Consider the following 16,899-nt stretch of genomic DNA (forward strand, 5'->3'; position numbering starts at 1 on the left):
CTAATCACCAAATCATCCAAACTGAGACAGTTTAACATCCGTTTTTAGACTGCAGCAACAGTACCCAGTTTCACAATATTCAGCTACTGAGAGCAAGATAACTGCACTTTTTATGAGCTTCTAATTCTCATGCTTGGCCAAAGAACTCAGTAAATTCAATTTGTTTTATGTATTTCAAGGTCCTGATTTTTTCCCATCCTTTGGGAGAACTTGGGGGAGCATGTAGCACTTCATCAGAACTATTTCTCTCCATCTGCCAGATCAATTTATGGAAGAATTCCCATCAAAACTGTCATTTTAGTGCGCTAACACATGTTTTATTTTTTAAGCCTTTTTAAAATTACTGAAATAAATGCCTTTAATCCAATCAGTATCAGGAACCACAGTATCAGTCTTTCCTTTAGCTCTTGGGCAGCTTTTCCCTGCAAAGGGACAACATCCCTAGTGCAATCAGATGGCACAATCAGAGCACCATGTCAGAAATGCTTCCCAGCTTCAGGCAGAGGAGAAATCAGATTTTCCCTACACAGCATCTTCACCAGACTGACCCTGAAGCAGCAAAATCAAGACACTTTGCTGCCTCTTACCCTGAGTTTTAGGAAGGTTGTTCCTCTGAGAATTATGGAAATTTACAAGATAAAGACCAAACAAAACACAGCAGAATTCAGGCCCTAAATCATTGACAAGGGATCCATCACTGTTTGATATCACATCTTTTTCTATTGCTGAGTTTGAGCACAGCATTTAACAGCAGGAACTTTCTGATTGCAAATCTCTTCCCTTTAAATATCTTCCTGCTTGTTACAGCGCTCATAAAACAATAAATATTTGCTATTAAATACCGTGAGGTTCCTAAAATTGCAGTAATGTGCATCCTCTACAATGTGGTTTTTCTGTAAATATTTACTTGTATTTCAATCAGTGTTAGTGCATCTCCACACTGGAGGGGGCCAATATTAACCACAGCTCTTGCATTCAACACCTAACCTGGAAAACAAGCTTGGATTTAAAATAATTAGAATAAGTTCCCACAGCTATCATAAAGTAAAAGGTTTTTTTCCTTGTACAGACTATACAAAGAATAAGAAGGGAATTTAATTCTATTACATTTGCTGTTATATTTTCACTGCTGCAGAAGTAAACAATACACTGGAAAAAGGAAGGTCAGGACATCTCTTCCAAGAAGTAAAAACCACACATAAATAAACCTATCATGAAGCAATGCACTTATCATTCAGCTGTACAAGAAACATCAGTAAAGAATGAGATTAGTTCTTCAATTTTTTTTTGTTTATTTGTTTTGCAAGAATTCTGGGGTTTTTCTTCAGAAACCAGAGTACTTCACCTCTTTTCACCCTAAAAAGGCATTTGTAGATTCTAAAAATTGTCTGAATCAAAAGCACTAACGATGTCTGAGTTAGCACTAACTGTTTTACAATATTAAGATAAAAATATATGTAACATATGTAATAAAATGCTTTGATTTAAATTTAATATAAATAGTCTTTCCCAGCTAAAACCAAGTCCAAACAGGTGAAACACTCTCTTTTTCTATTTATAATTTTCAAAATGTTCTAGAAGTTTTGTGACCAATCGTTTTCAACAGAGAATTTGAGGGGTTTCACTTTGGTTTTATTTAAACTGAGGAAAATAGTAGGACATAGACTCACAAGGATGAACTGCTGATGTAGGATCCAATACATTATTACATACAGTGCTTCTCTCTCACTTTTTTATTTCTTCTTTTAGGAGAAGAAATTATGTGTATTTCTTGGATTCTTTAAATGCATTAAGCTGGACAGCTTTGCTTTACTGGGGAACAAGAAACTTTGCTCTGGAAGACTGACTCTTCTTTTGAGATGCTCTTAGAGCAATTCAGTGGGGGGGCTTTTTGCTGTCTAAAATGTCAGACTCAGCCTGGAAACCAAACAACATCTCCTTCACTCCCATAATTAGCACTACGAAGAAGAGTTAATTTGAAAAGACTCTCTACACCTACACTAACTTATAATAGGCTAAATCCATTTTCCTTCTCCAAACTACTGCTGGGAAAGGAAAAATCAGAGGCTTTTGGAATAAACCTCACATTCTTCCAGGCCCCTTCCATCCATCTCTCTCCATGCTTGAGTAGAGATCACCATGTCCAAATGTGTTAATCTGAACATCCAGAGTAAACCCAGGAGCCTTACAAGAGGACAGGGCATCAATACTGACATGAACACACATGTATGAAAAATCCTTGTAGGAGACAATTGTACCAGAACACTCAGATGTCAAAGCAACACAGAAAAATATATAAAAGAACCTCTAAGCAACCAGTCTAGGTCTGGCTTTTTGTCTAGGGTATCGTTTTCTAGAAAGAAACAACTGCTGCAAACCACAGCTTATATGACTTTTTATTAATATTTTTCTGAGGGAAGCAATTCTGTAATGTCTAAAACATCCTGAAAGCTGAGGCTGAACCTGTCTACTACCATCATCTGTAGGAACAGGACTCAAACCAGGTATTTCAAGAATCCCTGACTGACCATCACCCACCACATGGAGAGAGGAAGAAATTAATAAAACCCTGATAAAATGTGCTGCACCATTTATTCTGACATACTCAGAAAACCTAGGAAAACTGGAGAAATTTTAGCCTCTAGCAGCAAGCCAGGATACAAGTTCCAGTAGTGCTACCAGCAAATACTTTTGAGTTTTGTCCCAGAATGAGACCAGAGTTATGGTTCATTGGAGCAGTCCATGCTAATTGCCCTAAAGCTGCTCAGGGTGCTGGGAGAAGCAAGCATTTGGTCTGGCCACATCAAACCAACCTCTTGAAAAGCCAAATGCACAGCCTAACTCTCTCCTTATGAAAACCAGCTCTGGCTGTCTGCGAGGCAGAAGAAATTGCCTGCATTGTCCCCACACCCATCTTGAACTGCTGCAGGACTCCTCAACAGAGGAGAAAGAGCCTCCAGACAGGTTTTAAAGCCTGATGGCACAGTCACAGCCACAGCAGGGATGGGAACAGTAAAAGCCACACTAGAACATAACCAATCCACCCCTGTGGCTCCAAGCAAGGTGCCTTGGGGAGTGATCCAGGGTTCTGAGGGATCCCTGTGCCAGACAGAGCCACAGGGCATTTTGACAACTCCACACCACAAATGGCTTTTACTACATGATCCTTTTAACTGAGGGGGGGAAATGCCAGCTGGGAGACAGAGCCTTTGGAAAAGTGGGCCCAACAACCAAAGCAACCAAACCATGTCCATGGGGAATGGCTCACTCAGGAGCAAGGTGTGAGGGGAGAGCAGGCCACCCGGTTCTGTGGGATGGAGACTGTGCTGGAAAGAGCCCTCACCAGCCAGTGTGTCACCCACCCGACTCACACCTCACACCAAAACCAGCTGCTCCCATTGTCCTGGCACTCCAGCCAGGAAAATCTGACCATTTAGGAATGGTCAGATCTGAACTCTTTAGGAATTCATCCACAAACAAGCTGGAGGAGAATGGCACCCTACCATCGTGCAAAACAGACAGGACTCAAAGCATAAGCAGCCATGAACCACAGAATCATGGCATGGGTTGGGTTGAAGGGACATTAAAGATCAGCCAGTGCCACCCTGCCATGGCAGGGACACCTCCCACTGTCCCAGTGTCCAGCCTGGCCTTCAGCACTGCCAGGGATGCAGGGGCAGCCCCAGATGCTCTTGGCACCCTGTGCCAGGGCCTGCCCACCCTCCCAGGGAACAATTCCTTCCCAATATCAATTTTAAGTCCTTTTTTTTTAGTTTAAAACCATTCCTCTTCATCCTCTTGTTATCTCCTCATGTAAAACATCATTCTCCCTCTTTTGCAGGAGCCCCCTTTCAGAGGGAAGCTCATGAAAAGCTGCCATGAAGTGTGCCCAGAGTCTGTGGAAAGCCTCTCCTCATCTCGTCCCAGGCTAACAGCACCCACCAACCACAGGGGTGTGAAACTTCTTATGGGCTAGAGGGAACAACATTTTGGGGTTATACAAGGCCTGTTATGGAAGTGCAGGAACAAAAGGCAGGGAAAGGAAGGCATGGAATAAGTTTGAGGAGCAGCAAGCTTTGGAAAACACAGAGATAAGGGGATAAAAGGGGATAAAGGATCTCAGGTAAGCACAGTGATCAACACACTTGATGGCCAAGACCTGCACATCCCCACCACTACCCATCCTGCCTTCTCACCAAACCCACCTCTCTCTCCTCTCCTTGGTGAGGGGGACTGCATGTGTGCATCCCTACAGCTCTCAGTGCCACTTTCTGGAGCTGGCACCACAAGCCCACAGGTCCTTGCAGTGCCAGGGGCACACAGGAGAGCTGGAGGTGTGAGCCTGGCACAGGTGTGTGACCACCAGCCATGGCCGAGCCAGGAGAGCCGAGCACTGGGGACACACAGAGGCCGGCCTGCACCAACAGGGATTGGTGATTAGGCTGCTGGAAACGGTTTAAACTAAACTAAACCCAACTAATTACTAAACAAATGGCTTAGTGACTAATTACAAACTCCAGGGTGCTCTGCTTGACACAAAGGAAAGCAAACAAAAGCAGCTTCTGGGAACGCCACAGGCCTGGGTGGCTGGCTGAGGGACAGCTGTGCAGGCCCCGGTGTGCCTGGCTGGAGACCAGAGCAGCATGAGCACTTGCAGGGCGATGCCTCTGGGATTTCAGCTTTTATATTTTTCAAATCCTGTGCTGCATTAAGGTATAACTCTGAACTACATATATAGTGTTAGCTACTGTCTTCACATTTTGGTCAGACAACACAGTCCCTCTGGGCCTGAAACTCAAGGGCACCCTACAGCCTCAGGCCCTGAAAGTATAAACAAAAGTGAATTGGGAGGGAGCAAACTGGAGGTAAATTACTTCATTAGCTGAACCTGGAATTGGTGGATTAACCCCTGATATGCAAATGGACCAAACTTAATTGTGTGAAAAATAATTGTGTGAAAAACTTGTGACCATTGTCCATTTTGGGTGTAGCCTCTGGGAGGCTTCTGACTGTCCAAAATGCACCTATTGAAGGCCTTTAATAAACACCCACTTTATTCTTTTAATGTTATCCAGCCTCTGTTCTAGGCAGCCACTCCAAGGCATCATCACAGGGATGGAGGTCCAGGAGCAGCCCCTGGACAGCTTGCACAGCTCAGTGATTTTTGAGGGGCTCATACTGGGTGTCTGCACTGGATGCACCTCTCTGCCTCACTCCCAGCCCACCAGAAACCACAAAATCCTGGTTATTAAAGCACCAGGCCTCAGCTAATACAGTTTTACTGACAACAAGGCATCAGCACAGCGCAGCTCTGAGATGCCACAGTGAGCTTACAACCACCTGCAAAATACTATGTAAAATACACAGCAGAAGTGTGCCTGCAAATCTGAGAGAAAGCTTTGCTGCTTCTGTTTGTTTTTAATTTTAACTTGCCAGTTAGAGGGCAGTAGTTCCTCGTACACCTTAAACAGTGACCCAGGTGAAAGAATTATTCCCATTTTCCTCCCTAATCTTCTCCCACATCACCTGTGCAGTGAGCAGACCTGGAGGAATGAGATTGATTACAACTAAGCTGGCAATAAATTAAAAAAGCATATTTCCTTTTCAAATCAGTTTCCCAATTAAATTCACACTTGTGCCTGCATGAAAGGAGAGTTTTCATTCCCACACGTGGGAATTTAAGACTTTGGCATAAGCTAAAGCAGAGAAGTCCAATAAATTTTATTAATCCTGCATTCATATGAAAAAAAAAAAGCATAAGAGTTTTTGAGCTAAATGCAAAAAAGCCTTAAAACACAGAAGATTTTCTAAGAGAGAGTGATAAGTGCACCTCAGTGTATTGAAGGTGAAAGAGATTTTTTCACAAGAGAACAAGTTCTGGAAGACAGCCAAAAACAGGACTTCCCAATGCAGTCACTGACAGAGGAACTAGGACTTGCCAGGAATAAATCATCTTGCCCAAAATTGTAGCTCAGAAGGAGCAAACCATGCTCTGCCACCCTGGATATTAAAGAGAAACCAAAATATTGAAAAGACAAATAAAATGGAAGGGGGGAAAAAAGTAAGTACAGGATATGGAACTGATAATGAGGTTCCAGTAAAATATACTGGATTATACATCCCAATTCCTGCTCAGAAACCAAACAATCCCCCATGTGAGGAGAGGGCTCTATGAACAGGAACAATGGACAACATCACAGCAGAAAAGATCCTTTCATTAGGTACTGGCGCCCAAATAAAATTCTTATTTACCCAGAGTGGTCCATGGGGTACAGTGAGATTGCAGCATCCTTTTTTCAACAATCTGTTTATAACTGACAAAGTAAATTAGATGTGGAAGAAATTTTGATGGCTACAAATATGTGTTGGAGAAAAAAAATAACAAAAAGAAGTACAAAATTAGATTTTCTATATGTCAATCTAAGAAAACAAAAAGCCTCAACTACCTCAATTGCATTGTCTCAGCTAACACAGGGATTACCACAGCTCCTCATGAGGATATGACCCTCTGGAAAGCAATTTAATACTTCCCTTTCTCAAATGCCAGCATATTCAACACAAAACAAGATGTTCCCAGGTCTCTTTTCAATATAAGAGTAGTGGCAGTCTTCTCAATTCCTCCAACAATTTGTAACTAAGACACCTAGACAGCACAAAAAAGCATCTTAAAAGTGCTACATAAAATGCCATTCATCAATTCCTAAAAAAACCCCTTAGGTTAGGCTCAAATCAACAGTGGCACTTCAGAAGTTGCCAAAACTTCTCCCGTTTGTCAAAAATATAGATAAACTTAAGGGAAAAGGTCTAGATCATGATGAAGGCAAAATTCAATACCGAAAGACAATCTGTGCTCTTTTGTTCAATTAAGTTGGCAAGAAAAGTCTTACACAATACTAAAAAACTATTATTTTAGCCTCTTTTTATCTATCTTCAGCAAAAGACCCAACGGTTTAGCAACTAATTAGAAACTCCAGGCTGTTCTGCTCGACACAATGCAAAGCAAACAAAAGCAGCTTCCAGTGAAGGAGAAAATCATCAGAGCAAGGAGGTAACCCACAATAGGGAATGACACTCCATGCTTACCAACTAAATTTTACATTTTTTTTTGGTCGCTTGCTGGAATTTTGTCCAAGAAAACACAAGAAAGCCGTGTCTCTATCCTTGGGAAACTTCCCCAAGAAAATTAAGATATCTGTGCAGAAATGGTGATGAAGAAAATCCCCCAAATGGTAAAGGACCTTGAGACTGTCCCTCATGGAGATGCCCATAGTTCAATATCATCAGGAGGTAGGCCCAAATAAGGTGGAAACAGGCAAATAGGAAAAGGGGTGGAGATAAAAATACTGATCTTAGTTACTCAGCTGTCCTGTAAAGCCTGCAATGACAACTCCCTGGTGGAGTCAAAAGTCAGCCACCCTGACCCTGAATGTCACAACCAACTTCTCTGCAAGTTCTCACTATTTTCAGCTGTGCATTGTTTACCATTGCCTTCATTTCATGTCAGTTTCTACCCTGAAAATTCATGTGTGACACACTTACAAACTGAACTACAAGGACAAATATTTTACCTCATGTTATGAAGCTCTTCTTGCTTACATGCCTTTTACACCAGGCAATGGACAAGAATCACAGAGGCTGGAAAATCCCTGCCAGCCCATGGATTCCCAGTTGTGCCCAGTCTCCACCCTGTCCCCAGCCCAGAGCTCCGAGTGCCACCTCCAGGTGCCACCTGCAGCGCTGGGCACTCCAAGCCCCCCTGGGCAGTGCCAGGGCAGCTCCTGAGCCCCCTTTCCATGGGGAAATTCCTGCAGTGCCCACCCTGAGCTGCCCTGGCCCAGCCTGAGGCCGTTCCCTCTGCTCCTGTCCCTGTTCCCTGGAAGCACTGCCCAAATCTCCCCTGTGTGTCCCCTCTGGCAGGGAAAGGTTGTGGCAAAACCAAACTGGTGCTGCAGAGAGGGAAGCCCAGGATGCTGCAGTCCCTGAATGTCCATGAGCATGAGGCAAAAAGCCCTGTTCCCTTCCTCACTCCCTGTCAGCTGGACGCCTTGATTTAGCTTTTTATGTTTTTCAAATCCTGTGCTGCTTTAGGGTATAACTCTAAGCTCCATATAGAGTGTTAGATCCTGTCTTCACATTTTGGTCACAAAACACCATTGCTATGGGCCTGAAACCCAAGGACACCCTACAGCCTCAGGCCCTGAAAGTATAAACAAAAGTGAATTGAGGGGGAGCAAACTGGGGCTAAAGGACTTTATTACCTGAAGATGGAATTGGAGGATTAACCCCTGAAATGCAGATGGACCAAACTTATAATTGTGTGAAAAACTCACGACCATTGTCCATCTAGGGTGCAGCCTCTGGGAGGCTTCTGACTGCCCAAGATGTACCTGTTGAAGGCCTTTAATAAACACTCACTTTATTCTTTTAATCTTATCCAGCTCCTGTTCTAGGCAGCCACTCCAGGACACTGCACAGCAAATGCTGTCCCAGACCAGGACAAGCCCTGCAGCAGCACAAGGCTGTGGTGTCACACAGGGGAGGGACACTGGCCCAGCCCTGAGCCCCAGGGACCCCAGGGCATGGGATGCTGTTGTCACCCAGAGCTGCTCTCCACTGCCCACCCACAGGGCTGGCCTGGGAGAGGACAGAGCCCCACTCAGTGGCACCAGCAATACCTTAAGTTTGCGCTTTCATATTCTCCAGATTCTGTGCTGCACCATAAATAACTCTGAACTCCATAGACAGTGTCAGCAGTTCTCCTCACAGCCCAGTCACACAGAACAATCCTTTTCCAGAATCAAGGACACCACTGCAGCTCCAGCCCCAAAAAGTGCAAACAGCAGGGAATGGAGGGGACCAAACTGGGAGGGTGGGACTGCAGACCTGGAGCTGGAATTGGGCAATGAACCCCAATATGGAAATGGACCAAAACTCATCAAAGTGTGAAAACTCGTGACTCAGAGTCCATCTTGGGTCCATCTTAGGTGGAGCCTTGGCCACATTTTTGTGCTGCCCAAGGTGCATCCTTTGAGGCCTTTTAATAAATACCTACTTTATTCCTTTAACACTGTCTAGCCTCTGCTCTAGGCACCACCAGAGGAGGACACAGCTCCCAGAGCAGGCTGCCCAGGCAGCACAAGGCCTGCAGCCCCAGGGCCTCACTTCACAAGCTCTAAATTAAAAACTACGAGCTGCTCATGTTCAATTTTAGTTCTGAAGCAGAATCACTTGTGTTTACATGGCTCGTGTCCTAAGCAATTCGGGAGCTGCCTGGCTCCTTGTGCGTTACCATGGCACTGCAGATTAGCTGAGGTGAGTGTGGATTGGGAGGAGGCTGCAGAAAGTGCATTTCAGCAGCAGCTTTGCCTCCTGTTATAAATTACAAATACCGTTATTGCCTTTCACATTTATGTATTAGCTTTTGTTTTGCCAGTTATTATTCATCACAGAGATCCTGATATAGTGAAATTTGTGATTCCTTTTAGCTGCTTTTTGGTATAGTATAATCAGTCCGTTTAGGTATGCACCATATAGCTTATAGAAATACTTGGTAAATACTGAAGTAAAAATTGAAAATATAAATATAAATAGAATTATAAAATATAAATATAAGTATAATATAAATTATAAATATAGGTATTGAAATATTTGATAAATATATCTTAGACCATAGCATAATATTAAAATAGAAATTATCTGATGTTAAAATGCCTTTATGTAACTAACTCAGAGAATGGAGTAGGATAATTATGTGATTCCTTGCATTTGTGGACTGAGTGGTAAAATAAGAGTGACAAAAACCAGAACCCAATTTACTGGCTCCTCGTTACCAGGGAGTGTAAAAACAACAGGATGGAACCACAAGAAGAAATAAAATATATTGGTTTAATTTACAAGATGGCATGACGACAAGCCAAAGGTTAAAACCAAGAAAAAGAACATCTAAACCCAAAGGAATGTTTGAATATATACATACTCAACTCAAACTCGTATGAATATGCCTGCACCCCCTGCAATGTAACAGTATATAGAGAACATGGTTTAGGTTAATGGTGTGCTTTTAGCAAATAGCCAAGCACCCCAGCACTGGATTTTATCCCTTTTATCCCTTACTAAACTTCTAAAAACTTTGAAGATTGAGCATCGTTTCTCACTCCTCCTGCATTCCTCAGGCCTTCACTGAGATTACTTTAATTTAGATTACACCTAAACCATGCCCCTTGCCACCCAGGCCTCTCCTCAGGCACAGACTACTGCATGGCTCAAGGTTCTACCATGTCCCTTTTCACAAAACTGTGGTTCAGGTCATTTAGAATTTCAGTTTCAAAGTCAAAAATTTATTTGTCACGCTTCATCATCTTAATGGCTCGACATCCTCTTTCTTACACTTATTTCTCTGCAAGAGTTTTTAAGGAAAAACTCATTTATTCATCTGTCATATCATTAATTTCCTCATTCACATGACATGCTTGTCTCTAACAGAAGACTAATCCTAGGGCTTCTTTCTAATAAAATAATATATTCTTCCTGAACTAATTTCAACTGCAGCACAATTGCTTATGAAAGATAAAAGGCAGTGAAATAAGCATTGAAAGTTAAAGGTGTTTTTTTCCTATAAGGTACTCATGAATTGGAAACAACACCCAGATAATACATGTAATCATTTCTTTCTGTTTGGAAGATGGGTTTAGGTTCTCAAAGTATTATCCATTTATCTGTAATAAAATGGATCAGAGGGTCACAAATCGAGTTCCATACCTTGCTTGGTGAATAGCTTCTACCCACTCGTCTCCATCAACCTCATCCTCACAACGCAGCTCCAGTGGCTTCTGCCCCTCATGGCCAAAGAGAACAGTAAAATAATGCTGCAAATTGGAACAAAGGAAAAAAGGGTTCAGAAACTCTTAAATTAAAAAGATATGTAAAATTTAAAAAATTAACAAAAACCGACCAAACAACAACAAAAAAAAAAAAAATAGAAAACACAAAAAAAATCCCACCCAGCAAATAAAAACCACCAGAAGGCTTTCTATACTCAGCCCAGTGTGTTGCCAGCCCAACGATGTGTTTTAAGTTTTAGTCTTGAAACATGGATTGAAGTTAAAACTACCCTGAAAATATTCCCCTGTGTATCAAGGTAATAGCTTTCATGTACTTATTGCTAAGTTATTGTTCTTAAACTTCCACATCCAAGACAACAAAATACAATTCCCTAAAGAGCTCCTACAGCCAAGCACAATAACAGAACTACAGTGGGGTGTCTGCAGTTCTCCCACACATTTTTAACCTCAAACTTCCCTCAGCCAGCATGGGGATCCAAGCCTGGAGCCACCACCACCTCCTCCCAAAAATGCAGATTGTGCACTGGCTCCAGTTTATTCCCCACCTTCCCAGAAGAACGGGGACCCTTGTCATCCATAATACTCCCAAAACATGTTTTCCCCTCTCTCAAGAAGTCTCATCCATAACCATATGGCAACTACCTTTTTTTTCCACAAGAACAGGCTATTCACCCAAAATGTGGCATTTCTTGCAGGAAGGCCATTGCCCTGGTGTGTTCCACAGAACTTTCAGGGAGGTTTTTGCCACTGGCAGAACGCAGCATGAGCAGATGTAGCTGGTGGGGAGGGGAGAGCCACCTTAGCTCCCACATGACAGGGATGGATATTTACAACCTTATTTTGCACAGCTTGTGTACCAGCTTACAGCCAGGCAGCAAACAGGCTACTTCCAGCTCAGATGGAAGGAGAACCTGAAAACAGGTCAGAAAAGATTCTACCTAAACACACCTTCAATTTCCACAAGTGCCCTAAACACACCCTTTAGCAATCCAGGTGTTTCACAGGCAGGAGGATGTGTGAGGGTCATAAAAACATGCTGGTTTGGGTCTGAGGGCATTCAGGAGCAATTCTGACTGAACTTGTCTGGATCCCTGCACTGTCCTCACTGCCCAGAACTCCCCCAGCCCTCGTCCACCTCCACATCTGTGCACAGGGAACAGAAATTCCTGTCTGGGCTCCAACAGCCAAACTCGAGCACTCCTACATTTGGCTTCCTTTTGGGTAACATGAACACAAAAAAAGGCATTCCAGGAGGAGAAATTATTCACTTGTGCATTGTATTAGTTTGTTAAACATCACTATGAATATAAAAAGCACTCTTCACGCAGAAGAGCACCAGGATTACAGGCAATCACAACAGAAAAGAGGCCAAATCAGAAGCAGCATTCACATTTAACAGGCTTTAACTAAATGAAGTTCAGGCTCAGACCTGTTAAGTCTCAGAAATTAAACAGCTCCAGAGCCCAAATGAGGAATAATAAATGAGTAGAAGAACAATCTTATAAGCTGTGGGGTTTCAACAGAGCATATCACTTAAACCTGAATACCATGAATAGGAAGGAAAAACCCATTTAATCAGGTCCATAGGATTCTCCATAGCAGTGAAAGATAAAAACTTTTACAATAATACAGTGCAGTTGAAAATAACCTACAGCACAGTGAAAAGTGCAGCAAGATTACACACAAATGTTCTCTGTTTATAGAGTGGAATAGTCTATTTTAAAAAGCATATTTAAAGATAAATCACACTGTTCAGCACTGCATATTATGTAACAAGTTATTTGCGTTTCATAAAGCTGTTACATATAAAATTAGAATAAAGACACAAGTGCAGACAAGCACTGGATTTAATCCCATTGTGTGGGGACTCAAGTTGAAGGGAGAGACAATATCAGAGTCCTCCCTACTTTCAAAGTGCAGCAACTCAGACCTCTTTAAAGCAAGACTTGCAGTGATCTCATGTCACGGAATTTAAACTCAGAGGTGCGCAGTTACCATGGCGACAGGCACGCCAGAAACACACAGTTAGAGCAAGAAAATGCATACATTTAAACTAACTTAGAGGGCAACCGCAGCAGCTCAGTTACCCATTGGCAACTAAAGCTAAATAACACAAGGCATTTGTTTTGAAATCACCTACATCTGTCAGCCCCCCAAACAGGCATGCTGCATTCAAGCATCAGGATCAGGTCTCACTTCATTTATCCAGAAATAGTCAATTCTAGACCAAGAAAAGTGCAAGAAAAATACCATAACATGCCTCTAAAAAGAATCTCAAAGTCATCTTTAAATTCTCTTTTCAAAATAAATGTTGCTCATTAAAAAAACTAATTCACTACAAGAAAATAAGATGGTGTCTGTGATGCATTATTACATTCCCCAGTAAGTGATGTATGTGAGTGGGCCTGTATATATAATTACACAGAGACAATATAATTTTAGCATTGCCATTCAATGCCAAACAGTTCAGCCTGCACATCACTGCAGCACAGAACAGGTAAAAAACACCCTTCTGCATACACACCAAACTTCTCCTGAAGAGAAAACAGTAAATATTTAAGAACTGTAGCACATATTTACATCAACTACCCTCATCACCATCATTATCCTGTCTGCTGGATATCAGGAACACACTTGTGTTTCAACTTCATCTAGACAATTTTGTGGTTTATGTTTATTCTGAAAACCACTGGAATCATAGAGGGTAATATGAACAATCTGTGTTTTGACATAAAACAAATGAAGTAATTTCATTTCAAGGTGGCTCTTCAGTGTCCAGTGACACGGCAAGGCTTCATTTGCACAAAAACACCTTTGGCAGAGTTCTTGAAGGTAAAGCTGGAGAAAAAAAAGAGGAGGGGAAGCTTCAGGTGCCTGGCACAGGTACGAAGGCACAATGACAGCCAAGGAAGGAGCTGAGGGACATCAGGAGCACTACTGTGTGTCCCTCCTTGGCCCCTACCTGGGCTTGACCAGAGTTTCTCCCTGCAGAGAAAGGAGCAGTGAGGGAGGAGCTGATGGGTGCCTGCTGCAGAGACAAGGCTGGAGCCAGGCTCAGGCTCTGCGTGCAGAAATCCTGCACCAGAGCTGGGCTGCCCCGCAGCTCACAGCACCACTCTGCCCTTGCAAAGCTGCCCAAGGGATGGCAGCACTCAAAGCAAGGCAGCAAAACCTCTGCAGCTCCAACATCTCCCCTGCAGAAGGGAAAAAAACACTGTTCTGATTACAAAAAAATCAATGGAACAGACAAACTCTCACCAAAAAAAGTGCAACACCACAGCGAACAAACAAACAAGCAAACAAAAAATACACACACAAAACAACTCCACAACAAACAAAAATCCAAAAGCCAACCCAAAAAAAACCCATAGAAAAAAAAATATTAACCCAAATGATACATGCCCTGTAACAGAAATACTACTTTTCAGACCACTGAGGTCAATAAGTGGCAATGCCCCAGACAACTGCCCTTTCCAAAGATTTCCACGCTAAACATAAAACTAATTTATAATAATGCACTGTGAAATTGTAATTTTAAAACTTAGTTGTGCCATGATCTGGCCAGGTGCTATTTCCTGATTTTTCACTGATTTATTGGAGTCCTGGTTTAACTATTCAAGCTGGGATATTGTGAGTAAGTTAAAAAGAAAATTTATGGGCGTCAATATTGATAAAAATGGAAAACAGAGATGAAAAACAATGGTGGAAAATTTGTTTGTGTACCAAGATTGCTACCAAAACATTAAGAGCCATAACAAAAGCCTGTCTTCAATGTGAGGGATGAGGAAGCTTAATCATTTGCCATGTATTTAAGGCTTACATTCACTGCCTGATGTTTGCAAGGGCGTATTGCAAACCTTTGAGGCTGGAAAAAGGTGGCAGAGGTGAATAATTAAAATTTAACATGACAAGTTAAAAATATTTATTGTTCTTGACTTCTAAAGGCATTTTCATTTCAGAACCTGGAAGCCTGTGAGCAACCTGAAATGCAAGCAAATTGCTGAGCAAAAGAGAAGAATCACTACAGCAACTGAAAACTCCTCAGTAATCCCAGAAGGAAAAGCAGCAAATTGCAGTCTAAATCAAAGCAGCTTATGCTATCCAAGGACACATTAACTCATGGAGTTTTCAGATGTGTTCGACTGACAGTATTTTGCCCAGCTTCTGAAACACAGAACAAAATGTGTACTCTGTATTACTCACACCCTGGGGAAAGGGAAGGAAAAGAATGGGAAATGTTGGGAAGAAGGCAGCACCTCTAGGAGGGAATAAGTGGGCAAGGATGAATGTGTGGAGGTGAGGGAAATGTTTGGGGGAGAAGGCAGCAACCCCTCACATAGAGAGATCCTTTACAACAATGTGCGGTGCCAGGACAAGGGGAATGGTTTCAAGCACAGGAGGGTGAGACGGGATATTGGGAAGGAATTGTTCTCTGGGAGGGTGAGGAGGCCCTGGGATGGAGCTCCCAGAGCATCCGTGGCTGCCCCTGGACCCCTGGGAATGCCCAAAGCCAGGTTGGAACAGCCTGGGACAGGCGTCCCTGCCATGGCGGGGTGGGATGGATGGGCTTTAAGGTCCCTGCCAACCCAAACCACCCGGTAACTCCATGGCTGTGCCAGCAGCAGGGTGGGCAGGAGAGCTCCCCTCTGCCAGGGAAGATTCCCCCGTGCTGGGACTTGCTGTGCCACCACTCCTGGCAGGAAATCCACATCCCATTGCTGCTAAATTAGCATGAGAACGGAATGATGGCAGGACTGAGAATTCATTTTGAAGTTTCCAGGGAGATCTACTGAGCCGACACATTTCATGCTTGTATCACACCAATTAGTAGAAGCTATAATGAGAACAGGATTAGTGGACATCAGAATTAACACGATGTACTTGGGAAGAGTCAGATGGTTTTTGTACAAGGATGTCATCTGCTCTAAACCCAGAGGAGTTCTCAGAGGGGTCAACAGGTGTTTGGGTAGCAACAAAAATGGTTTTCACAGTGATTTTGACAGATATTCAGGGAAATGCTACAGCATGTAGGACTTAAAAAAAAAAGGTCACTCCACAGACTTAAAAATAAAGAAAAATTAAAATAAAAAGAAAAACAAAAACAAAAAAAAAATCTGCTCAAAAGCTAGGAATCAGTTGGAATATTGAGCCATCTGTCAGTTCTTAGAATGCAACAGTCATCAAAGGACTTCCTCAGGAAATTCTGTTGAGGACTGGGACAGCCATTACAAAGGATGACAAAGTTTGTAAATTATTTGAGATACTAAGAGATGAGAATCTCTTATTAAGAACTTCAACAGGCCTGAGTTACTGGAGAGCAAGAGGGCAGACAAAATTAATTGTCACAAACGCGAAGTGACATACGTGAGGAAAAACACTCCAAGCTTCACATGTGGGAAGATGGACTTTGTGTTTGGTAGCACCACCCAGGAGCGAGGTCCCAGGAAAGGTTCCATGGAAACACCATCCCAGTGCTCAGCAATGCCAAAAGAAGCAAATCAGGCTGCAGGGATGGCTGGGAGAGGAACAGAACAAAGTGAACAAGGTAGTTACACCATGAAACATCCCGAGTGCTGTGGGCACTTTTGGGTATGTCCCAGCTGGATAACTAAAACTTTAAGCTGGGACTCTTCAGCACAGGGAAAGGACATGAGATGATGGTTTTGAGATGAAGGAGGCCAATTCAGACTGGATATGAGGAAGGAGTATTTTACCACGAGGTTGGTGAGACATTCAAGGCCAGGCTGGACAGGGCTCTGACCCACCTGATAAAGTCACAGCTCATTGCAGGGAGGGTTGGGCTAGGAAACCCTTAAAAAGCCCCTTCCAACCAGAATGTTCTGTAAGTCCATGGAAGGAACAACTCTGGGGATACAACAGGAGTCTGCAAAAGCAGGAGGTGTGCAAAGTGCAAGAATAGGGTGTCACAGGTCTACTTCTTTTCCAATTAAAAGTTAAAAAAATCTATTAAACAAAGGTCAGAGAAAACAGCTTCAAAACAAACAGAAGAAAGTGGTAATTCACAGAGCTGGTGATAGTCTGGTGCTGCTCTGTGATA

General features: G+C 42.8%; 1 protein-coding gene across 1 annotated transcript in view; it reads right to left on the reverse strand.

Moving 5' to 3' along the window:
* RASGRF2 (Ras protein specific guanine nucleotide releasing factor 2) overlaps window positions 1-16,899 on the reverse strand; it is a 118,044-nt gene that overhangs the window by 69,260 nt on the left and 31,885 nt on the right. The window contains exon 2 of the mRNA XM_064736809.1: window positions 10,759-10,865. Coding sequence (XP_064592879.1) covers window positions 10,759-10,865 — 107 coding nt within the window. The remainder of the gene's footprint in view (window positions 1-10,758; window positions 10,866-16,899) is intronic.

This window comes from Zonotrichia leucophrys, chromosome Z (assembly GCF_028769735.1).
Source record: "Zonotrichia leucophrys gambelii isolate GWCS_2022_RI chromosome Z, RI_Zleu_2.0, whole genome shotgun sequence".
NCBI lineage: Eukaryota > Metazoa > Chordata > Aves > Passeriformes > Passerellidae > Zonotrichia > Zonotrichia leucophrys.